Below are 20,441 nucleotides of genomic sequence, written 5' to 3' on the forward strand. Positions count from 1 at the left end.
TAATTTCTTTGGTTACTAAAGTGTAGTTCACTGACTTTTCACTTAGAAATGATAACATTTTCTGTATCTGATTTAAAAGATTTTTTTGTTATCAAAGAGATGATCTACCTAATTTTTACCTGAAAAATACAGACTCATAGAATGTAAACCTTGAAAAGGACTTTGAAGATGAATGAATGAATGCATGGGTGAGTGAATAAATAAGCAAATAAAAACTGTAAAGGTTAATATTTCTGAAATTAGGGTCTGTTTGGATGTTTTAAAATTTTGTGATTCAGTGATGATCTAAAACTTTTTTGATAAGAAATCATTACTTTCATAATTGTGTAAAAATGCTACTTGATTGCAGTGCCAGCATTTGTGTTGACTGTTGAATTAGGACCAAATAGTATTCTTATTATAGGCTAAAAAAATAATAAAATGTACTGATACCATTGTGATAAGTGGAGGTCAAATGATGTTAGGGTCTATTTTATAAATTAGAAAGGTTTGTAAATGGTAGATGAAAGAAAAGTGCTGTGAGAATGATTTTGTCAAAATAATACAGGTATCTTAAAGTGTAAAAAAGGTGCTATAGCATTAATATCATTTCCAACTGGAGTCTAATGAATTACTTTGAGCAGAACAACATCATCCATCATTTTAAGCGAATATTAATTTTACTGATTTTATAAGCTTTTTATGAACATAATTTATAAGCTTATGTTAATTTTATATTTATAAAAGAATTTTGAACATAATATATTTCTATTAGTTTCATTGGCATTAAAATAGTTTATGAGCCCTTAAATTTGATGAAAATAAATATATTTCCATTAGGAGCATACCTTCCATAACTCAAGTTTGAGAAACACTGATCTAGCCTAGTTGTCTACATTTTATAGATGATGAACCAAGACTCATGAGCAACATAGTGAATATGGATAGGAAAAGACAGTGTTTTCAGCTTGTAATATTTGTTATCCTGTACTCATTAATAGTTTTTTAAAATTATGCATAATAATTTTTTCAGTTTATGGACAGTAAGCCTCTCTACCAATGCCAAATTTGGTTGTCCTTAATAAGAATGCTGCTAAGAAAAAACGTAATTTTTATTTTTGTGTTTCTTTAATATAGTTGTAAACAGAAAGTGCTACAATTTACAAATGCTTTAATTTCCACTCTCTTTAAAAAATTAAATATTTATAATAACTCTTAGGAAATATTTCTGTTTTATAGATGAAGGCTTGATGATGGCAGAGGTAAACAGACTTTCCCAAGGTCACACTTTTAGTGACAGAACTAGGGTTTGAGTACATTGTTTTCCATTCTCATATTCAAGTAGAATATTAGTATACTAAAATAAATCTGAAATTTATATTATTTAAAGAATTCTTTCAAATTATGATATGTATTTGAATAAATTCAAGCCTAAATTAAGTATATGATTTTTTTTTCCTCCTTTAAGCATTACATTTGCTGTTAGAGTTTTTCCTGTAAGTTATATTTCAGACTATTTCTTATGTACATTATATTTATTAATATGATGAGCATTGAATTCTTAAATTCTCTTAACCCATATATTCTATTTCTGTAGTCTAAGGTCTTTGCTTAATGCATTGCATTGTTTGATTTTTCTTTTAAATAGGTCCTGATTGTTCTTTGAATGTTCCTTCCACTGAGTCTTACTGGATTCTGCCAAATGTTAAACCCTTCAGTCCTTCCGTAGGTCGAGCTTCCCATAAAGCTGTTTTACATGGGAAATTTATGTGGGTGATCGGTGGATATACTTTTAACTACAGTTCTTTTCAAATGGTCTTGAAGTAAGTTTTTTCCCCATATTTTTACAATCTATTTTTTAAGCTGGGTATTTTTGGATAATGAAGACTATCCTAAATGTCTTATTGCTATGCTAATTTATGAATGGTTGTCTTTGTAATAGTATCTGTTTTCCACATGGGACTGATTTGAGAATATATAAACTCAGTATATCCGAAAGTTATTTGTCACTGTGCATATATGTTTGTTCTATGTAGACATTTCTTTAACTTTCTAGAGTGCTTTTATTAAATTCTGAATAAGTAAGTATTAGCTTTAAATAAGGCCAGGCCAGGCCTATATTGGCCTTTGTGAATCCTGGTCACCTTTTATTTTTTCAGAATGAAATATAATTACTTATATAAAAATACTTTCAGTTTTTTTTCCCCTCAAATCTTAATTTACCTAAAGTTTTACTCTGCATTTACTTTGCAAAGTTTTATTGATAGAGTGGTACCAGTGTTGTTAAATAGGTTATTGATTTACTGTGAACTTAATGGAGATTGTCCTTTGCATGATTGGATGATAAGGAGCGTTGCACGAATGCCAGCTTTATCTGATTTTTTTCAGCTGGTGATTGTATTTTATGAACTATTCAATAACAAAATAAAAGAGGAAATAAGAATAATTTGATTATCAGTGTTGTTTTCAGGGGTCACATTCATAATATGTAATAACTGGTGCAACTTGGGTATCAAGCAGTCGGAAATGACCTTGGACAGTGTACCATATGGTGTATGCCCCAAAAGGCTTGCTGTATTTAGTAGATAAATATACAGGACACCCAGTTAAATCTGAATTTCAGGTCAACAGTGAATACTTTTAGTATGAATAGACCTTTTGTAATTTTATTTTTCAGTTTTGTCTCGAGTGTTGCATGGGTCATACTTATACCAAAAAATTTGTGGTTTATTTGAAATTCAGATTTAGCTGAGCATGCTGTATCTATAAACCCTAATTTCTGAATATATTAGCCCTATTAATTTGGGGGATTAAAAAATTCTGTGTATAAGGGGAGATTCCTTTAAAACTATGATTATGACTGGAATTACAGTGTAAAATAAATTCTGGAGAGAGGGAAGAAGAATTTTAAGTAAACATTTTAAATGAAGGATTTCAATATCCTGTAACAATAAATGAAAGATAAAATATAGTAGAAAGAACTGAAAGAGAATTGGTAGGATTATTAAGATATGCAAAGAATTTGAGGAACTGAGATTTAAATGTGTAAAAGAAAAGGAAATTAGTCTTGATTCATGAAAATGAAAAGTTTGTGAAAATAGAGTGGAAGTTTGGATTAAATTGTTGTGGCATTTACAAAGTAAGGTTGTGAAGACAGTATAGTTGTCAAGGAAACTTGGACATCTTAAAAGTTTGTATTCTGTACAAGTTAAATAGCACATTTTAAATTAAGTGATGAATTTTACTGATATTCTCCTAAACATATATTTTCTATTTGAACCAGATAGCTTTTTTTTGTTTGTTTGAAACCTGTTTCTTTCGGTTACAGTGTTTATGTAGTTTTGTAGTAAACTAGAGGTATAAAATTAGAAATAACTTTGTTGCTGTTTTCACAGGTTAGAGAATTTTTTTCATTATTCTCAAAGGTGGTTTAGTTGTAGGTGAGGATGTTTAAAAAGCTTTTTAGAAGTGATGGTGTCCCTAATAAGTTGATTAATCTTCTATAATAGAATTTAATTGAGGTGTACATGTTACATTTAAGACAAATTATTCAGTAAATGATACAAGAGTTCTGTATTAGTGTCTATTAGAGAGTATTTTACAGAATATTTATTCATTGACATTAGCGAAAGTTAACTTGTAATCATGGGCATAGCAAATTGTTTTGAACACATTCTGTGCTTAGTACTTGGAATATGGAACATCTCAGGTGGCTCAGTGGTAAAGAATCCATGTGCAGGGCAGGAGATGTGGGTTCAGTCCCTGGGTCGTGAAGATTCCCTAGAGAAGGAAATGGCAGTCTACTCCAATATTTTTGCCTGGGAAATCCAATGGACAGAGGAGCCTGATAGGCTATAGTCCGCAGGATTGCAAAAAACTTAGTGACTGAACGATACAGCTTAGGATATATCACTGGATATGATGAATGTCCTGTCTTTGTTAGTGAGGAAAGATAGACAATTAGGAAAAAAAAATGTAACTAACGTGATAACAAGTATACAGGACTTCATAAGTGGCTCAGTGGTAAAGAATCTGCCTGGCAAGCAGGAGACTCGGGTTTGATCCCTGGGTCAGGAAAATCCCCTGGAGAAGGGCATGGCAACTCACTCCAGTATTCTTGCCTGGGAAATCCCATAAACAGAGGAGCCTGGCGGGCTACAGTCCATGGGGTTGCAAAGAGTCGGACATGACTTACCCCCTGAACAACAGCAACAAAATGAGTTATGTATATGCACATCTATCCACAGACAGATATAGATAGATAGCAAAATAGATAGCAGGGGTAAGCAAATTAGAAATGGTGAAGAGGAGGGCATTGCGGTTATAAACACAGTGGTTAAAGTAGGCTTCATGAGATAGATGAGAACTGAGCAGACTTGAAGGAGGGCAGACATTGGTGGTGCAGGTATCTGGAGGCAGAGAAAAGAGCCAGACAAAAGCCTTAAGGTAGATGCTGCTTGGAGATTTCAAGAAGCCACAAACAGGCTCATGTGACTTTAAAAGTGTAGAACTATTGTTTAGGGTAATCAACTGGTTCAAATGATTAAGCTGAACAGAATAATTCCAGTAATAAATAGCCTAGTCAAGTTAATGCATATTACATATTTAGATGATTGAATCCTAATTTAGAGTAGGTATATGTTGAATGAGTCTTTATTAAAAATTTCTAATATGGTGTATGAAATTATGAGTTTATTTGTAATTGTTTTTGAATTTAATGAATATTTAAATACAAAGAAAGCATATGCAAATTAAAAAAGCTAAAATGAATCTTAGCTTATGAAGTTATATTTATTTTCTTCTTGTTTTTAGTTACAATTTAGAAAGCAGTATATGGAATGTAGGAGCTGTATCAAGGGGACCTCTCCAGAGATATGGGCATTCTCTTGCTTTGTATCAGGTATGGATCCTGCTTTAAATTTTAATCTTTTTTTTTTTTAATTAGCCTTAGAGAAAAAAATACTAAATCTCAGATTTATTTCAAATACTTAATGAAAACAAGAGATCTGATGAATCACAATAACTTGAAGTGTTATTGATTTTTTTTATACTATTTTAGTAAAAAGATAGATTTTAATGCCATCCTTCACTGAACATGGGGAAAAAGGAAGATTGACTTTTTGTTCATGACTTTATACCTTGTCATCAGATCAATCACTTAAAAAATTTTGATAAAATACACATAACAAAAGTTTGCCATTTTACCCGTTTTTAACAGTACAGTCCATCTAGTGGCGTTACGTACATTCAGATTGTTGTACAGTCATTTCCATTATTTCCAGACTTTTTTTTCGTCTTGTAAAACTGAAACTCTGTACCCGTGCCCCTACGTTTCCCCCCTTTCTCAGCCCCTGGCAAACCACCCTTCTGCTTTCTGTCTCTGTGAGTTTTACTCTTCTAGGTACCTTATGTAAGTGGAATCATACAGTATTTAATGATTAATAAATGACTGGCTTATATAATCACTGGCTTATTTCACTTGGCACAATGTCCTCAAGATAATCTGTCTTATAGCATGTGTCAGAATTTCCTTCTTTTTTTACAGGCTGAACAATATTCCACTGTGTGTATATGCTACATTTTGTTTATCCATTCGTCCATCAGTATATACTTGGGTTGCTTTCACCTTTCTGGCTAGTATCAATAATGCTATTATGAACATGAATGTACAACTATCTGTTCAGGTCCCTGATTTCCATTCTTTTGGATAGTCAGAAGGGGAATTCCTAGATTTAATGGTAATTCTATTTTTAATTTTTTTTGAAGAACTGCCATATTGTTTTTCTCCATTGAGCATACTATCCTCCATTGAACATGGGGAGGAAAGAAGATTGACTTTTTGTCCATGACTTTATACCTTGTCATCAGATCAATCACTTAAAAAATTTTGATAAAATACATATAACAAAAGTTTACCATTTTACCCATTTTTAACAGTACAGTCCATGTAGTGGCTGTACTTAATTCAAATTGTTGTACATTCAAATTGTTGTACAGTCATTTCCATTATTTCCAGACCTCATTTCGTCTTGCAAAACTGAAACTCAGACCATTTTATATTCCTACCAATAGTGCACAAGGATTCCAATTCCTCCATATCCTTGTTAATACTATTTTCTATTTTTCTTTCTTTCTTTTTATTTAAATAATAAAATTCCTAATGAGTGTAAAGCAGTAATGTAGTTTTGATTTGTATTTCCCTAATGATTTATGATGTTGAACATCTTTTCAAGTGCTTATTGGCTATTTGTATGCTTTCTCTGCAGAAACATATATCAAGTGTTTCGCCCATTTTTAAGTTTTTCTCTTTTTATGGTGTGGAGTTGTAGGAGTTCTTTATATATTCTGGATTTTATCTCCTAACTGGATATATGATTCGCATATATCTTCTGTCATCCTTTGGGCTATCTTTTTACTTTGTTGATAGTGTCCTTTAATGGGCAGGTTATTAATTTTGAAACAGTCCAGTTTATCTGTTTTTTTCTTTTCTTGCCTGTGCTTTTGGTATCATTTCCAGTTTTGTATGAAGGTTCCAATGTCTACACATTTTTGCCAACACTAGTTAGTGCCTTTTTGATTATAGCCATCCTCATGGGTATGAAGTGGTATTTTATGTTGACTAATAATGTTAGTAGTCATGTGATTCTTTTCGGGTATTTGTATTTTCTTTGAAGAAATGTCTGTTTAAGTTCTTTCCCCATTTTAAAATTATTGAGATGTCAGAGTTCTTTATATATTTTAGATACAGGTCCCTTATTAGATATGTAATTTGCAAATATTTCCTCCCATTCTCTGAGCTTTTACTTTCTTGGTGGTGTGTTTTGAAGCACAGAAATTTTTAACTTTGATGAGATCCAGTATATATACTTTTTCTTTTGTTGCTTGTGATTTTGGTGTCATATCTAACAATATGTTGTCAAATCCAAGGTCATGCATGTTTAGCTTGCATCTTCTCTAAATGTTTTATAGTTTTTTTTGGCTTTTACTTTTAGGTCTTTGATACATTTTGAGTTGTTTTGTATGTTCTGTGCAGGAAGGATTTAGGTTTACCCTTCTGCATGTAACTATCTTATTTTCTTAGCCTCAGTTGTTGAAGAGACTATTCTTTCCTCATCGAATGGTCTTGGCACTTTTGTCAAATATCAGTTAGCCGTAGGATATGGATTTTTTTTTCTGGACTCTCAGTTATGTCGATTTATGTATTTATTTTTTCTAGTAGCTTGCTATCTTAATTACTTTTGCTTTGTAGAAAGTTTTAATGTTGAAAAGTGTTAATCCTCCAATTTTATTTTTCTTTTTCAAGGTTGTTTAAATATTCTGGATCTCTTGCAATTCTGTTTGACTTTTGGAATCAACTTGTCAGTTTCTACAAATCTGGAATTTTAACTGAGATTGCATTGAATCTGTAGATCAGTTAGGCAAATGCTGCAGTCTTAACAATATTAAGTCTTCTGATCCAGGAACACAGGATGTCTTTCTATTAATTTAAGTCTTTCAACAATTATTTGTAGCTTTCACAGTATAAATTTGGAGTTTCTTTTATTAAATTATTCATAGTTATTTTATTGTTTTTGCTGCTTTGTAAATTGAATTGTTTACTTAAGTTCATTTTTGGATTGTTCACTGAAAGTGTATAGAAATATAAATTGATTTTTTTGTACATTGATCTTTTATTCTGCAGTGTTGCTGAAGTCAATAACTCTAATTATTTTTTATTTCTTAGGATTCTCTATATACAAATTCCTATCATCTACAAACAGAAATATTTTACTCTTATTTTCCAATCTGGATGCCTTTATTTAGTTTTTGCATATTTGCTCAGGCTAAAAATCTTGAGTACAGTGTTGAATATAAGTGGCAAAAAGCAGGCATCTTTATAACTGACCTTGGTGAAACATCCAGCCTTTTATAATTAAATACAATATTAGCTTTGTGTTTTTCTTAGGTGTTCTTTATTAGGTTGAAGAAATTCTTTTCTCTTTCTAGGTTATTGAAATAATAATGATTTATATATCATTCATTTCAATCACATATGATTTAATGACATATGATTTTTATAATTTATAAGTGCTCTAAAGTATCTGCTTATAGCCATGAGAAGTGGTAATAAAAATGTACTCCATATAATAGATACAAATGTGTCTACTTTTTCTGGTGGACAATGCTTGATGAAAACGGTGAATGTCTGTACTGCACAAAGCAGTACAAATAGATGGTAAAATTCAAATGTAACAACTAGGGACTTAACAACTAGGATGGTTAATTAACCATATAATTTTTAATTAAAACACCTTAAAGTAACTTTTTGAAAGTGTGGCTTTCCCCCCATCTTGTAAGTAAAAGAATTAATCATCATTGCTCATGTGTTCCCATTTGATTTTTTTACACATAAGAACTATGTCTTATGCATAGTTGTGAGCAATTACTAAAATTTAATGTTTAAACATAGTCTTTAATTCATGTATCTTGATAAGATATAAATATTTTATGTATTAACATAGGTTTTTAATCTACAGGACAACATCTTTATGTATGGAGGCAGAATTGAAACAAGTGATGGCAATGTCACAGATGAATTGTGGGTGTTTAACATACACAGTCAGTCGTGGAGTACAAAAACGCCCACTGTGCTTGGACATGGTCAGCAGTATGCTGTGGAGGGACATTCTGCACACATTATGGAGCTGGATAGTAGAGATGTTGTCATGATCATAATATTTGGATATTCTGCAATATATGGTTATACAAGCAGCATTCAGGAATACCATATCTGTGAGTTACTTTGAACATATAGCTATACTCTTTTTTTATTGGTTGAGAATATTTTTATCTTTAATAGAATAGTAATTTGAACTTATCAAAATGATTAGTTATTTGAAATTAGAATTACAAGCCAAGGATTAGTATTTTTTAATATAAACTTTTAAATTTTGTGTTAGATATTGCCCTATAATATTTATCTTCTTAGCTCAATGTGTGGAAATGTTATAGACATATTTTCTAAGGATGGAGAATGTGTATTTTTAAGTATGAGAAGTTCCAATAGATGGTGCTATTTCTTTGGATTTTACTTATGAATTGAGAGCTAAAATTAACCCAGTTATCTTTACTATGCATTCCATGACTTCAGGATTTTTCATTTTTCAGGGTTTTGTTCCTAATCTTATTGCAGTATCTCTGTGTATGTATTACTCTTCTGAAGTAAGCTTCCCAAGAATCGTCTTTTGGCTTCTATGAAAGATGATATCTGATGTGTGAAGGTGACTGGGACAATCATATATGACTTTCTCTAGTATACTCTTAAATATTCTAGTTTATTTTCCTGGTACTTTATTTCTTTGAATTCTTTATGACATTTTCAAACAGCTGTAAGCTTTTTTTTTCCCCTTAATTTGTCTACAAATATGTATTTACTATGATTGCTATTTAGATTCAAGAACGTACTTCATCTCTAGTTCTGGCCAGAATTATGAACTCAAGTTTTTGGCCCTTTTGTGTATAGATAACTTTATTCAATTATTTAGAGTCCTTGTGCAGTCTCAGTGAGAAGACTCATTTGCAGATCACTATTAGCAGCAGCAGGAGAGAGCTTGTATGTGCAGAAAAGGACTCCCTCTTGAATACTCCACTGTTTCGCCTGCAGTCCTTTGACGTGATCTCTTCTTTTTCATCTCAAAGTGCAGCTGGGCTAGAATTGGTATATATATCCTCTTTACTTCTTATTGCCATTTCCTGATTTTACTCTATCCTCCCTGAAATCACTCAGCTTTGAATCTTCTGTCATCAGACTGTACCACCTATTACCTCTTCTTACACTCCTCTCTTGTTCCTTTGGTCACTGTGCTTAATTCCTGGAAGAATATAGTGTCTGGCTCACTGTCTGTGTCCCGCATACATTAGTCAGGTATATTAACATCCAATTAAATACTTCTGGACTCTCAACTTTTTTGATCTCTCTTCCAAAGATCTTGTCTTCCATTCTGTGGTACCCTTGATTCTGTGTACCTGCAGTGAATCCTGTAATTTGCACTTCAGATAGCTTATTCTTCAAGTGCTGCTGATGTTTCCAGCTTACTTCTGAAGAGGATCCAGACCGGTAGTTCTTCAACCTTACCTCAGTAGTCCATTGTGCCTCCTGTCAAGTTTTCAGTCTCTCCCCGGCCTCTTTTGTCTGTACTTATCACTGACCAAGTTTTGAGTTCATAGTCACCACTGTCTCTTACGGCTCTCCAAGATGACTGTTTCATATATTTTCCACTCCCTTAAAACTTCTAACACTTCACGCCTCATCATTACTCTCAGTTGATGACTTGACTTCTTATTTTACTGAGAAAATAGAGGAACTCTAAAGAGACTGAAACTCCAATACTTTGGCCACCTCATGCGAAGAGTTGACTCATTGGAAGAGGCCCTGATGCTGGGAGGGATTGGGGGCAGGAGGAGAAGGGGACGACAGAGGATGAGATGGCTGGATGGCATCACTGACTTGATGCACATGAGTTTGGGTGAACTCCGGGAGTTGGTGATGGACAGGGAGGCCTGGTGTGCTGCGGTTCATGGGGTCGCAAAGAGTCAGACATGACTGAGTGATTGAACTGAACTGAACTGAAAGAGACTTCTGGTGAGAGGAATATTTTAGATGTAATGGTTAATAAGAAATGTTACATTAAATGAGCCTGTGTACATGCATTATTGTCACAAACACTCATGTCGCAATGAAGCAGATGTGGGTAAGTCATTCTCATTTTTCAAATGGGCCCCAGAGTTGTTTAAGCAAGAGTTACAGATTTTCTGTATAAAAAAAGTTGCTTTTTAAATTTTGTTTTTAATTTTTTGTTTTATTATAGTGCTCAGGGAATGTTTTGGGTATTATTTCTCCTTTTTGCAATTTATTCACATTTTCTTTGGAATCCAGTTTTCATAATTGTTCCATAGATAGTTGAAAAGGAGGTAAATCCTATTATATTAAGATACAGCATAGGTTGTTTTTGTTGTTCAGTGACTTGGTAATGTCCAACTCTTTGCAGCCCCATGGACTACAGCACACCAGGCTTGCTTGTCTTTCATTATCTCCCAGAATTTTGCTCAAACTCATGTCCACTGAGTGAATGATGCCATCCAACCATCTCATCCTCTATCGTCTCCTTCTCCTCCTGCCTTCAATCTTCCCCAGTATCACGTTCTTTTCTAATGAATCGGCTCTTCGCATCAGGTAGCCAAAGTTTTAGAACTTCGGCCTCAGCATAAGTCCTTCCAATGAATATTCAGGATTGATTTCCTTTAGGATTAACTGGTTTGATCTCCTTGCAGTCCAGAGGACTCTCAAGAGTCTTCTCCAGGTCCACAGTTCAAAAGCATCAATTCTTCAGTGCTCAGCCTTCTTGATGGTCCAACTCTCACATGACTACTAGAAAAACCATAACTTTGACTATACAGACCTTTGCTGGCAAAGTGATGTCTTTGCTTTTGAATATGCTGTCTAGGTTTGTCAGAACTTTTCTTCCAAGTAGCAAGCATCTTTTAATTTTGTGGCTGTAGTTACTAGTCACAGTGATTCTGGAGCCCAAGGAAATAAAGTCTGTCTGAAATCTACTTTACTGCTCCTTCTGGTTAGGTCTTCTCTTCCTTACTTACAATTTTTTTTTTTTATTAACTTGATCTATCATGCTCTGAAAGTTAATAAAAGTATAAAAATACTAGTTTATTTTTGCTTTTATCTTCTTATATATTCTTGAATTTATGCTTTGTAGAATTTAATATCATGGATATTCATAACTACTAAATCTTTATTGTGAATTGTGTCTTTTAATCGTATAAGGTGCTTTGTTTGTTTATTGTTTTCTGACCTGATTTCTACCTTGTCTAATATTATGGCTCTTGAATTTTGGGGGATGGCAAGTTGATCTTTTCTCGGTGTATTTTTGCCCATTCCTTTATTGTTAGCCATTAAGAGTCACTTTAAATGTATCTCTTGTGTACAAGAGAAAAGTTGGATTTTGCCTTGTGATCCCATCTGGTTTTTGTACCTTTTCTGTGTTTTGTTTGCCTTTTTAGATTATAGCTCTTCTCATGTTTGGGGAGCGTGGGGCCGATTTTTTTGTGAGAATGAGAAGGTAGTTTTTGAGGTCTGCCGCTAGGCTTCTCCTGCGCTCCTTGTTCCTTGCCTTCCTTTCTGCGCTCTTGCGGGTTTCTCTATCTGGTTCTCTTAGTTTCATTGGCTTTTTGCACATTCACATCTGATTTGGAATTGTGGAGTTTATTTTCATTCCTAGTTTCTCTGGAAAATTAATTTTCTTTTTCTTTCACTTCCCCCACTCCATGTTTTCCTTATTTTGTATGTCTCGGGGAGAACAGGAAGATTCAGGATTAAACCACATGTGATGACTTTTGAAGTTTTAAGATGAATACTTGATTAAGTTGACTGTTAACCAGAACTTTTACTCTTTGGTCAACCTCCAATTGGCTACTATGTTCTACTAATCAGAATATTATTTCTGTCAATGAGTAAATTTATCAAAAGGATAAATTTTTGGTTTGATTTTTGTCCTGTTATTTGTATTATTTGTCAGGCACCTTTATGAATGTAGTATAAGATAGAAATGGGAAGAATACATGATTTATGAGTTTTATGAGGATAGTAAATGAATTATGAGTAGTTTCAAAATTCTATAAATTACTTAGGTACAAAGTAAAATTCATCGTTTTCTAAAATTATATCTTAATAATAAAATTATCATATTAATATTACTTTACTCCTAAAGCATTTTGAATTTGTAGCTTATTGTTAAAGGATGTGACATCAAGAAAATAATCTGTAAGTACTTCCACTTTTAAAAGTGCTTAGAAAAGAATACAAAACAATAGGTGTATATAGTTTAAAGACTGTCAGAATAGCTAAGTTGTGTATACCATAGACAAGTTCTACTTCAGGTAATGATACGAAGGTAAGTAAGGCTGCTCTGAACATAAGTAATGAGATAATTATCTTAGTTATAAATGAATGCTTATCTCTATGGGCAGAGTTAAAAACATTTTTCCCTTTGTTCTTAGTGGTAATTACTGCACTGTGATATGACTTAGGCTCTCTTTTCTTGGCTGTTTTTAATGGCATTAACTACCCAAATGTAGACTGGATTTACTTTGATTATCCTTACTTTTTTAAAGCTTCTAGATAACTAAGAAAAAAGTGTTTTTTAAAAAAATTAAATAGGGGCTATCTCTTCAGCCAGCATTGCAGTAAGGGTAGCTGAAAAGAAAGCTGAAGTTATAGCATAGTCATCCAAGAAAACAGGGCATTTTACTAGATAAAAATTTACTCTGAAATATACTCAAAGGATATTGGTCTTAACCATTCTGTAGAAATCTTTAAAAAAGACTAAAAACTTTCAATTAGCATACTCCAAGTGACCACTTACTCAATTTCTAATAATATTGCAGATAATTCTGAAGTATCTCTGGCGCTGTGATTAGTACTGTGCATCTTCTCTGAGATTTTTGTAATGTGATTTAGAACAAAGGAACTATCTGGTTAACTTACCTCTAATTATCTTAATTTGAACATTGTACATTGACTTTTGAAAAATATCTGAGATACTGCAGAATATTATTTAGTTCTTGAGACTGTAGTTAAAAGTCTTAGGTATAGTCAATGGTATTTATGAGTTTTAGAGTATCTGTTCTGCCAGAGCACCTTCAAATATTGTGTCAACTTTGTAGCTTATTGAAGCTCAGTTTTGGTTCCACAGTAAAGCTTCTCAGCAAAGGATATATCAGGTGTTTTTCCTTCTCTTTATAGAACTTATTTCTAACAGGAAGATACAGATAGTAAAAAATGAACATAATAGGTATGCTTATATATGACTTCTGCTGTTGTTGTTTAGTTGTTAAGTCATGTCCAACTCTTTTGTGACCCCATGGATGGTAGGTAGCCCACCAGGCTCCTCAGTCCATGGAATTTCCCAGAGAAGAATACCAGAATGGGTTGCCATTCCCTTCTCCAGGGGATCTTCCTGACCCAGGGATTGAACCGGGTCTCTTACGTCTTCTGCAGTTGGCAGGCAGGTTTTTTACCACTGAACCACCAGAGTAGCCTCATATGATGTATTCAGTTCAGTTCAGTCGCTCAGTCATGTCCGACTCTTTGTGACCCCATGAATCGCAGCACGCCAGGCCTCCCTGTCCATCACCAACTCCCGGAGTTCACTCAGATTCACGTCCATCGAGTCAGTGATGCCATCCAGCCGTCTCATCCTCTGTCATCCCCTTTTCCTCCTGCCCCCAATTCCTTCCCAGCATCAGAGTCTTTTCCAATGAGTCAACTCTTCGCATGAAGTGGCCAAAGTATTGGAGTTTCAGCTTTAGCATCATTCCTTCCAAAGAAATCCCAGGGCTGATCTCCTTCAGAATATATGATGTATTACAAGGTAGTTGTTTTTAGAGTTTGGATGTAGAGTCTGAGGAAAAATGACAAGTGAAGGATGATTCCAGAGTCTTTGGCATGAGCCGCTGGAAAGATGAAGTTGCCGTTGACTGACAAGTAGAAGTCTCTGAAGCAGGTTTGAGGTGAAGGTGGTTTGAAGGTCAGGAGTTCAGTCTGGACATGTTTTATGTGAGATATCTGTTAGACATTAAAGTGAAATCTTCAAGTAGGCAGTTGGCTGTTTGGATCTGGAGCTCTAGAGAGAGATCTGGGCTGGATATGTAAATTTGAGAGCTCTTGGCATTTGAATGGCATTTAAAGCTATGAGACTGGATCAGATCACTAAGGCAGTGGGTATAGATAGAAAGGACTGAGCCTTAGGTTGTTCCAGTAATAAGAGGTAAGGGAGAAGAAGGAAATAAGCAAGATAGAGTACAGTGCACTAGAAGCTAAGTGATGAAAGATTATTAAACAGAAGAGTAATCAACTGTGCCCAATGCTGCTCTGCTGATGGGTCAAGTAGAATAATTACTAAGGCCTGACCAGTAAATTTAGTACTGTGCAGATCTTTGGTGATCTTGACAAGAGCAGTTTTCGTGTAGAGTTGGGGTTAAAAGCCTTGCTGGATTGGATTTAAGACTGAGTGAGAGGAGTGGAATCTGATTTAGTGGGCAAAGCCAGCTCTTTCAGGGAAATTTGCTTGTGAAGAAGAGCAAAGAAATTTAGCGGCCGGAAATGTAGGGTGCTTTAAAAACTGAAGCAGACCATGAAACAAGAATTCAAGGGAATTTTACTTCACTTGAAAGTGCAGGTGTCACTCTTAAGGGATGTGAGAAGTGATGCAAGTGTGAGAAGGCCACCATTAAAGGGTCTGTTAGTAAGGCATGTACCAGTGGTGATGGAGCTTAGTTGTCCAGGCTTTAAATCAGCACGTACTATTTCTGTTCTATGGGCTGTCTCTATAAAGTCAGTCGATTCTTTAGCCAAGGATTTGTTTCATCGAGTGTGGCTTGATTTATATTAAAATGTGTGCAGATAACATAACAGAATATAACAACAGAATACTTAGTACGGTAATCGCTTGTGTGGAGCACACGTGAATAGATCTGGTGGAGAAATTTTGTATCAGGTACCCTAGAGTACAACTTCTAAAATTATTTGGTTATCAAGGGGTTGGGAGTGACAGTAACCAACAAGCTTCATGCAAAAAATTATTAGAAATTAACAGGAGTATGTATAATGAGAAAATTAGCTAGCAGTAAATGCTCCATAAACTTTGGTTTAAGTAACAAAGTGGAGGTGGCCTTTATAATTGCGTAATGATGAAAGACTCTCTGTATTCCACAGTTGTACTTCTGCCTGTTTCATTTTCTGGAAATGGTTTAATTATCCTCTAAATTCCTGCATCTCTTTGTTTATAAATGAATATGACACATATACTGCTTTTTTTAAAAAGGTATTCTTGTTATATTTATATTTGTTTTGCTAAGTTAATTTTGGAGCAGAATCCTGCTGTATATCTCTTTCTGTATGTACTTCTAGTAAAGTGCAATGTTTTCAGCAGTATTTCTTAAAAGTGAATCTATTCTTTTCCTGAATGTTTTTAAATTAGCCAAATTATTTCGATTATGAACTGTACACTTTATTCTTTTTTCATGGTGATTTGTATGATACTGGATTTGATATTCTTCCTTTGTCTCTCCAGATCTACCCTCATCATTTCATTCTGCTCCCATGCCCTCCAGCTTTTAGTTGGGATCAGAAGGTGGGAGATGGGTGAGGTTGAGGTCTTTTTCTCCCCTTGCTCCCTCCCTGCTGGATCTTCTTGGTTTAATTGTGTTGTCCTGCTGAAGCCTGCTGGAGAAGGCAATGACACCCCACTTCAGTACTCTTGCCTGGAAAATCCCATGGACGGAGGAGCCTGGAAGGCTGCAGTTCATGGGGTCACTGAGGGTTGAACACGACTGAGCGACTTCACTTTCACTTTCATGCATTGGAGAAGGAAATGGCAACCCACTCCAGTGTTCTTGCCTGGAGAATCCCAGGGACGGGGGAGCCTAGTGGGCTGCCGTCTCTGGGGTCGCACAGTCGGACACGACTGAAGCGACTTAGCAGCAGCAGCAGCAGCAGCAGCTGAAGCCTGCACTGTCAGGTATTCGTCCCCATAGCAGTTGCTCTTTTGAGTTCTAGAAATGCTCTTCCTCTTGCTTTTTTCATGCAACAGGTTAGTAAAGGCTTGCTGCTATGCTAGTCCCAGGATTTTACCCTGGCCATACTTCTGTAGGACTTCCCTGGTGGCTCAGACAGGGTCAGGAAGATCCTCTGGAGAAGGGAATGGCTACCCACTCCCATATTCTTGCCTGGAGAATCCCATGGACAGAGGAGCCTGGTGAGCTACAGTCCATGGGGTCACAAAGAGTTGGACATGACTGAGCGACGAACTCTTTCACTTTCACATACTTCTGTAAATAGTCTTTTTATTAGACTCTGTGTGTGTGTGAACACGCACTCACGCTCAGTCTCTTCAATCATATCCAACTCTGTGACCCTGTGGACTATTGCCCATCAGGCTCCTGTGTCCCTAGGATTCTCTAGGCAAGAATACTGGAGTGGGTTGCCATGCCCTCCTCTGGGGGATCTCCCCAACCCAGGGACTGAACCCGCATTTCCTGTGTCTCCTATAATGCAGATGGACTCTTCACCACTGAGCCTCTGGGGAAGCCCTGTTAGACTCTTCACAGGTAGTCATTTTGAGCGTGTTGTGTTTCCTGTCCAGCCGCTGACTGACTACACCTACTCTTCGTTCTTAGAGAGTCAAATATAACTTTTAACCTAAATGGGACTTGGTGTGTACTGAGGTATTAGGATCCTGGAAGTTGGGAGAACGAAGTGTTTTGTGACAGGACTTCACACTTCACGGAGAAAAATGTCAGAAGACATACAGACTTTTGAAATAGGGCGCAGCTAGTCTTTAGTCCATTTCTACTGCGACTGTTCTTGAATTTTTACATTTTAATGCAGTTATCTGTGGCATTTTAGTTTTTCTTAATGTTAAAGATTGATATATTTGTTTACCGTTTTTCAAGAGCATTAACTATTCTGACTTTTTAAATAAGCAGCATTTTTAGCTGTCAATTTATTACTTTCTAATTACTGAAAAACAAACATTTGTAGAATATTCTTTTAAGCTTTCTTCTTATAATTATGTTTATTCTAACTCAACTTTATTTGGTTATTATGCATCAAAGTAGAAGTAGTCATGTCTTACTAGAAAAATCACCCCCAAAAGTCTATACCTGATAAGAGGATATATTTTTTTAAAATAACAATTTATAGTGTTCTTTTAAGTTTTCTCTTTATAATAGTTCATGTTCATAATTTTTTTATTTAAAAAAATGTTTTCTGCTTTCCATTAGTATGAAATCCAGAATTTCTTAAAATGCACTTTTTTTTTCCTTAAAAGGAAGAGAGCTTTATCACATATACATATATGCTTATATGGGATATTATTTTGCTTACTTATATTTTAATTTTTATAAAGCAGAATAATATTTTTATTTCTTTCACCACTGTATTACCAGGATTAAATCATGTTGTTTTGTATTCCTGTAGTTAACTTTTTTGATGTATTTCATTGTCTGACTCTTCTGTGGTTGCCTATCCATTCTCCTGTTTATAAGCTTTCGGATTGGATATCCAGTAAAATTTAACCCATAGCAGCAATTTTGAGACATTTTGGTAAAAATACTATATTTTTAAAGATAAAGAAAGAAAATTCCTAGACTCTTTAGGCAGAAAGATGAACGATCTTACAAGGGCAGGAAATTAGATTAACAGCTTGAAACCCATGGCAGCCATGGAACAAATATTTCAAGAAACTAAAGGAAAGAAAATGTAAGCTAAAAGTTTTTCAGTTCAGTTCAGCTCAGTCACTCAGTCATGTCTGACTCTGAAACCCCATCGACTGCAGCACGCCAGGCCTCTCTGTCCATCACCAACTCCCGGCTGCTGCTGCTGCTGCTAAGTCGCTTCAGTCGTGTCTGACTCTGTGCAACCCCATAGATGGCAGCCCACCAGGCTCCCCCGTCCCTGGGCTTCTCCAGGCAAGAACACTGGAGTGGGTTGCCATTTCCTTCTCCAATGTATGAAAATGGAAAGTGAAAGTGAAGACGCTCAGTTGTGTCCGACTCTTAGCGACCCCAGGGACCGCAGCCTACCAGGCTCCTCTGTCCATGGGATTTTCCAGGCAAGAGTACTGGAGTGCGTACCATTGCCTTCTCCCACCAATTCCCAGAGTTTACTCAAACTCATGTTCATTGAGTCGGTGATGCCATCCAGCTGTCTCATCCTCTGTCATCCCCTTCTCCTCCTTCCTTCAGTCTTTCCCAGCATCAGGGTCTTTTCCAATGAGTCAGTTCTTTATATCAGGTGGCCAAAGTATTGGAATTTCAGTGTTAGCATCAGTCCTTCCAATAAATATTCAGGACTGCTCTCCTTTAGGATGGATTGGTTGGATCTCCTTGCAGTCCAAGGGACTCTCAAGAGTCTTCTCCAACACCACAGTTCAAAAGCATCAATTCTTCGGCTCTCAGCTTTCTTTATAGTCCAACTCTCACATCCATACATGACTACTGGAGAAACCATAGCCTTGACTAGGCAGACCTTTGTTAACAAAGTAATGTCTCTGCTTTTTAATATGCTGTCTAGGTTGGTCATAACTTTCCTTCCAAGGAGTAAGTGTCTTTTGATTTCATGGCTGCAGTCACCATCTGCAGTGATTTAAAATAAAGTCTGTCACTGTTTCCACTGTTTCCCCATCTATTTGCCATGAAGTGATGGGACCAGATGCCATGATCTTAGTTTTCTGAATGTTGAGTTTTAAAGGTTTTTATATTTTGCCAAATAGTTTTTCAAACCTAGAGAAAAAATGTTTTGAACATGGCCAAACTCAGATAATTCTGTACATGTGGGCCATTACCATTTTTATTAAAATAGAAATTTTTTAAAGGTCTAGCTATTTAGTAGTTTAGGCTTGGTAGGCCATAGTCTATATTGTCACCACTCAATTCATCCTAGAGAATAAGCTCCATCTAATTAAGTGGTAATATATTTATGTTATTGCAGTTTTTTGTATAGATATTAAATATCAGTCAGAATTATACACATGTATATATAACTTTTAGTGATACCTATATAAATATGTTATATATATGAAAGATATATGTATTTATATAGGTACCATATATGTTTATATAGGTATCAGTAAAATTTATATGTGTGTATAGTTTTTACTGATATTTAATGAGGAGGTGAATGGGAACACTTCGTATAAAAAACTGATAGAGAACATTTATGTGTTTAATTTTAGAGCTGAGTAAAACAAGAGTGGTGGGGATGTCAGTAGATGAATAGTATGCAAATGTTGTTACTATGATCTAAGTAGAAAGAATACAACTAAAAGTGAGAGGAGAAGAAAGAGAAAGGGGAAAGCAGGAACAGAACCTGGACTGTTGCATAGATAATGGGTAGGATAATAGGTAGAATACTGTTTAATGCTTGGTATACTGTATGGGTCAGTTGGACCCAGTTTTAGTTTTTTAGTTTCTTTTTTGAGCAGACCTCAAAACTATCTATGGGGAGAAGGGCATGGCAACCCACTCCAGTATTCTTGCCTGGAGAATCCCAGGAAGAAGCCCAGCGGGCTTCAGTCCATTGGGTCACAAAGAGTAGGACATGACTGAGCGACTTTCACTTCACTTCACTGCAACTGTCTATGATGGGACTTCCCTCGTAGCTCAGTTGGTAAAGAGTTTGTCTGCCATGCAGGAGACCTAGGTTCTTTTCCTGGGTTGGGAGGATCGCCTGGAGAAGGAAATGGCAACCCACTTCGGTATTCTTGCCTGGAGAATCCCATGGACAGAGGTACCTGGCAGGCTACAGTCTATGGGGCTGCAAGAGTCGGACATGACTGTGCGACTAAGCATATACACAGTTATCTATGAAGTTGTTTCATAAATTTCATTCTTCCTTAGAAGACTTCCAA

General features: G+C 35.4%; 1 protein-coding gene across 1 annotated transcript in view; it reads left to right on the forward strand.

Moving 5' to 3' along the window:
• The window catches only part of ATRNL1 (attractin like 1), an 802,972-nt gene that overhangs the window by 63,441 nt on the left and 719,090 nt on the right, over positions 1-20,441 (forward strand). Inside the window, exons 6-8 of the mRNA XM_012102986.5 lie at positions 1,628-1,802; positions 4,792-4,879; positions 8,496-8,751. Coding sequence (XP_011958376.3) covers positions 1,628-1,802; positions 4,792-4,879; positions 8,496-8,751 — 519 coding nt within the window. The remainder of the gene's footprint in view (positions 1-1,627; positions 1,803-4,791; positions 4,880-8,495; positions 8,752-20,441) is intronic.

This window comes from Ovis aries, chromosome 22, assembly GCF_016772045.2.
Source record: "Ovis aries strain OAR_USU_Benz2616 breed Rambouillet chromosome 22, ARS-UI_Ramb_v3.0, whole genome shotgun sequence".
Lineage (NCBI taxonomy): Eukaryota > Metazoa > Chordata > Mammalia > Artiodactyla > Bovidae > Ovis > Ovis aries.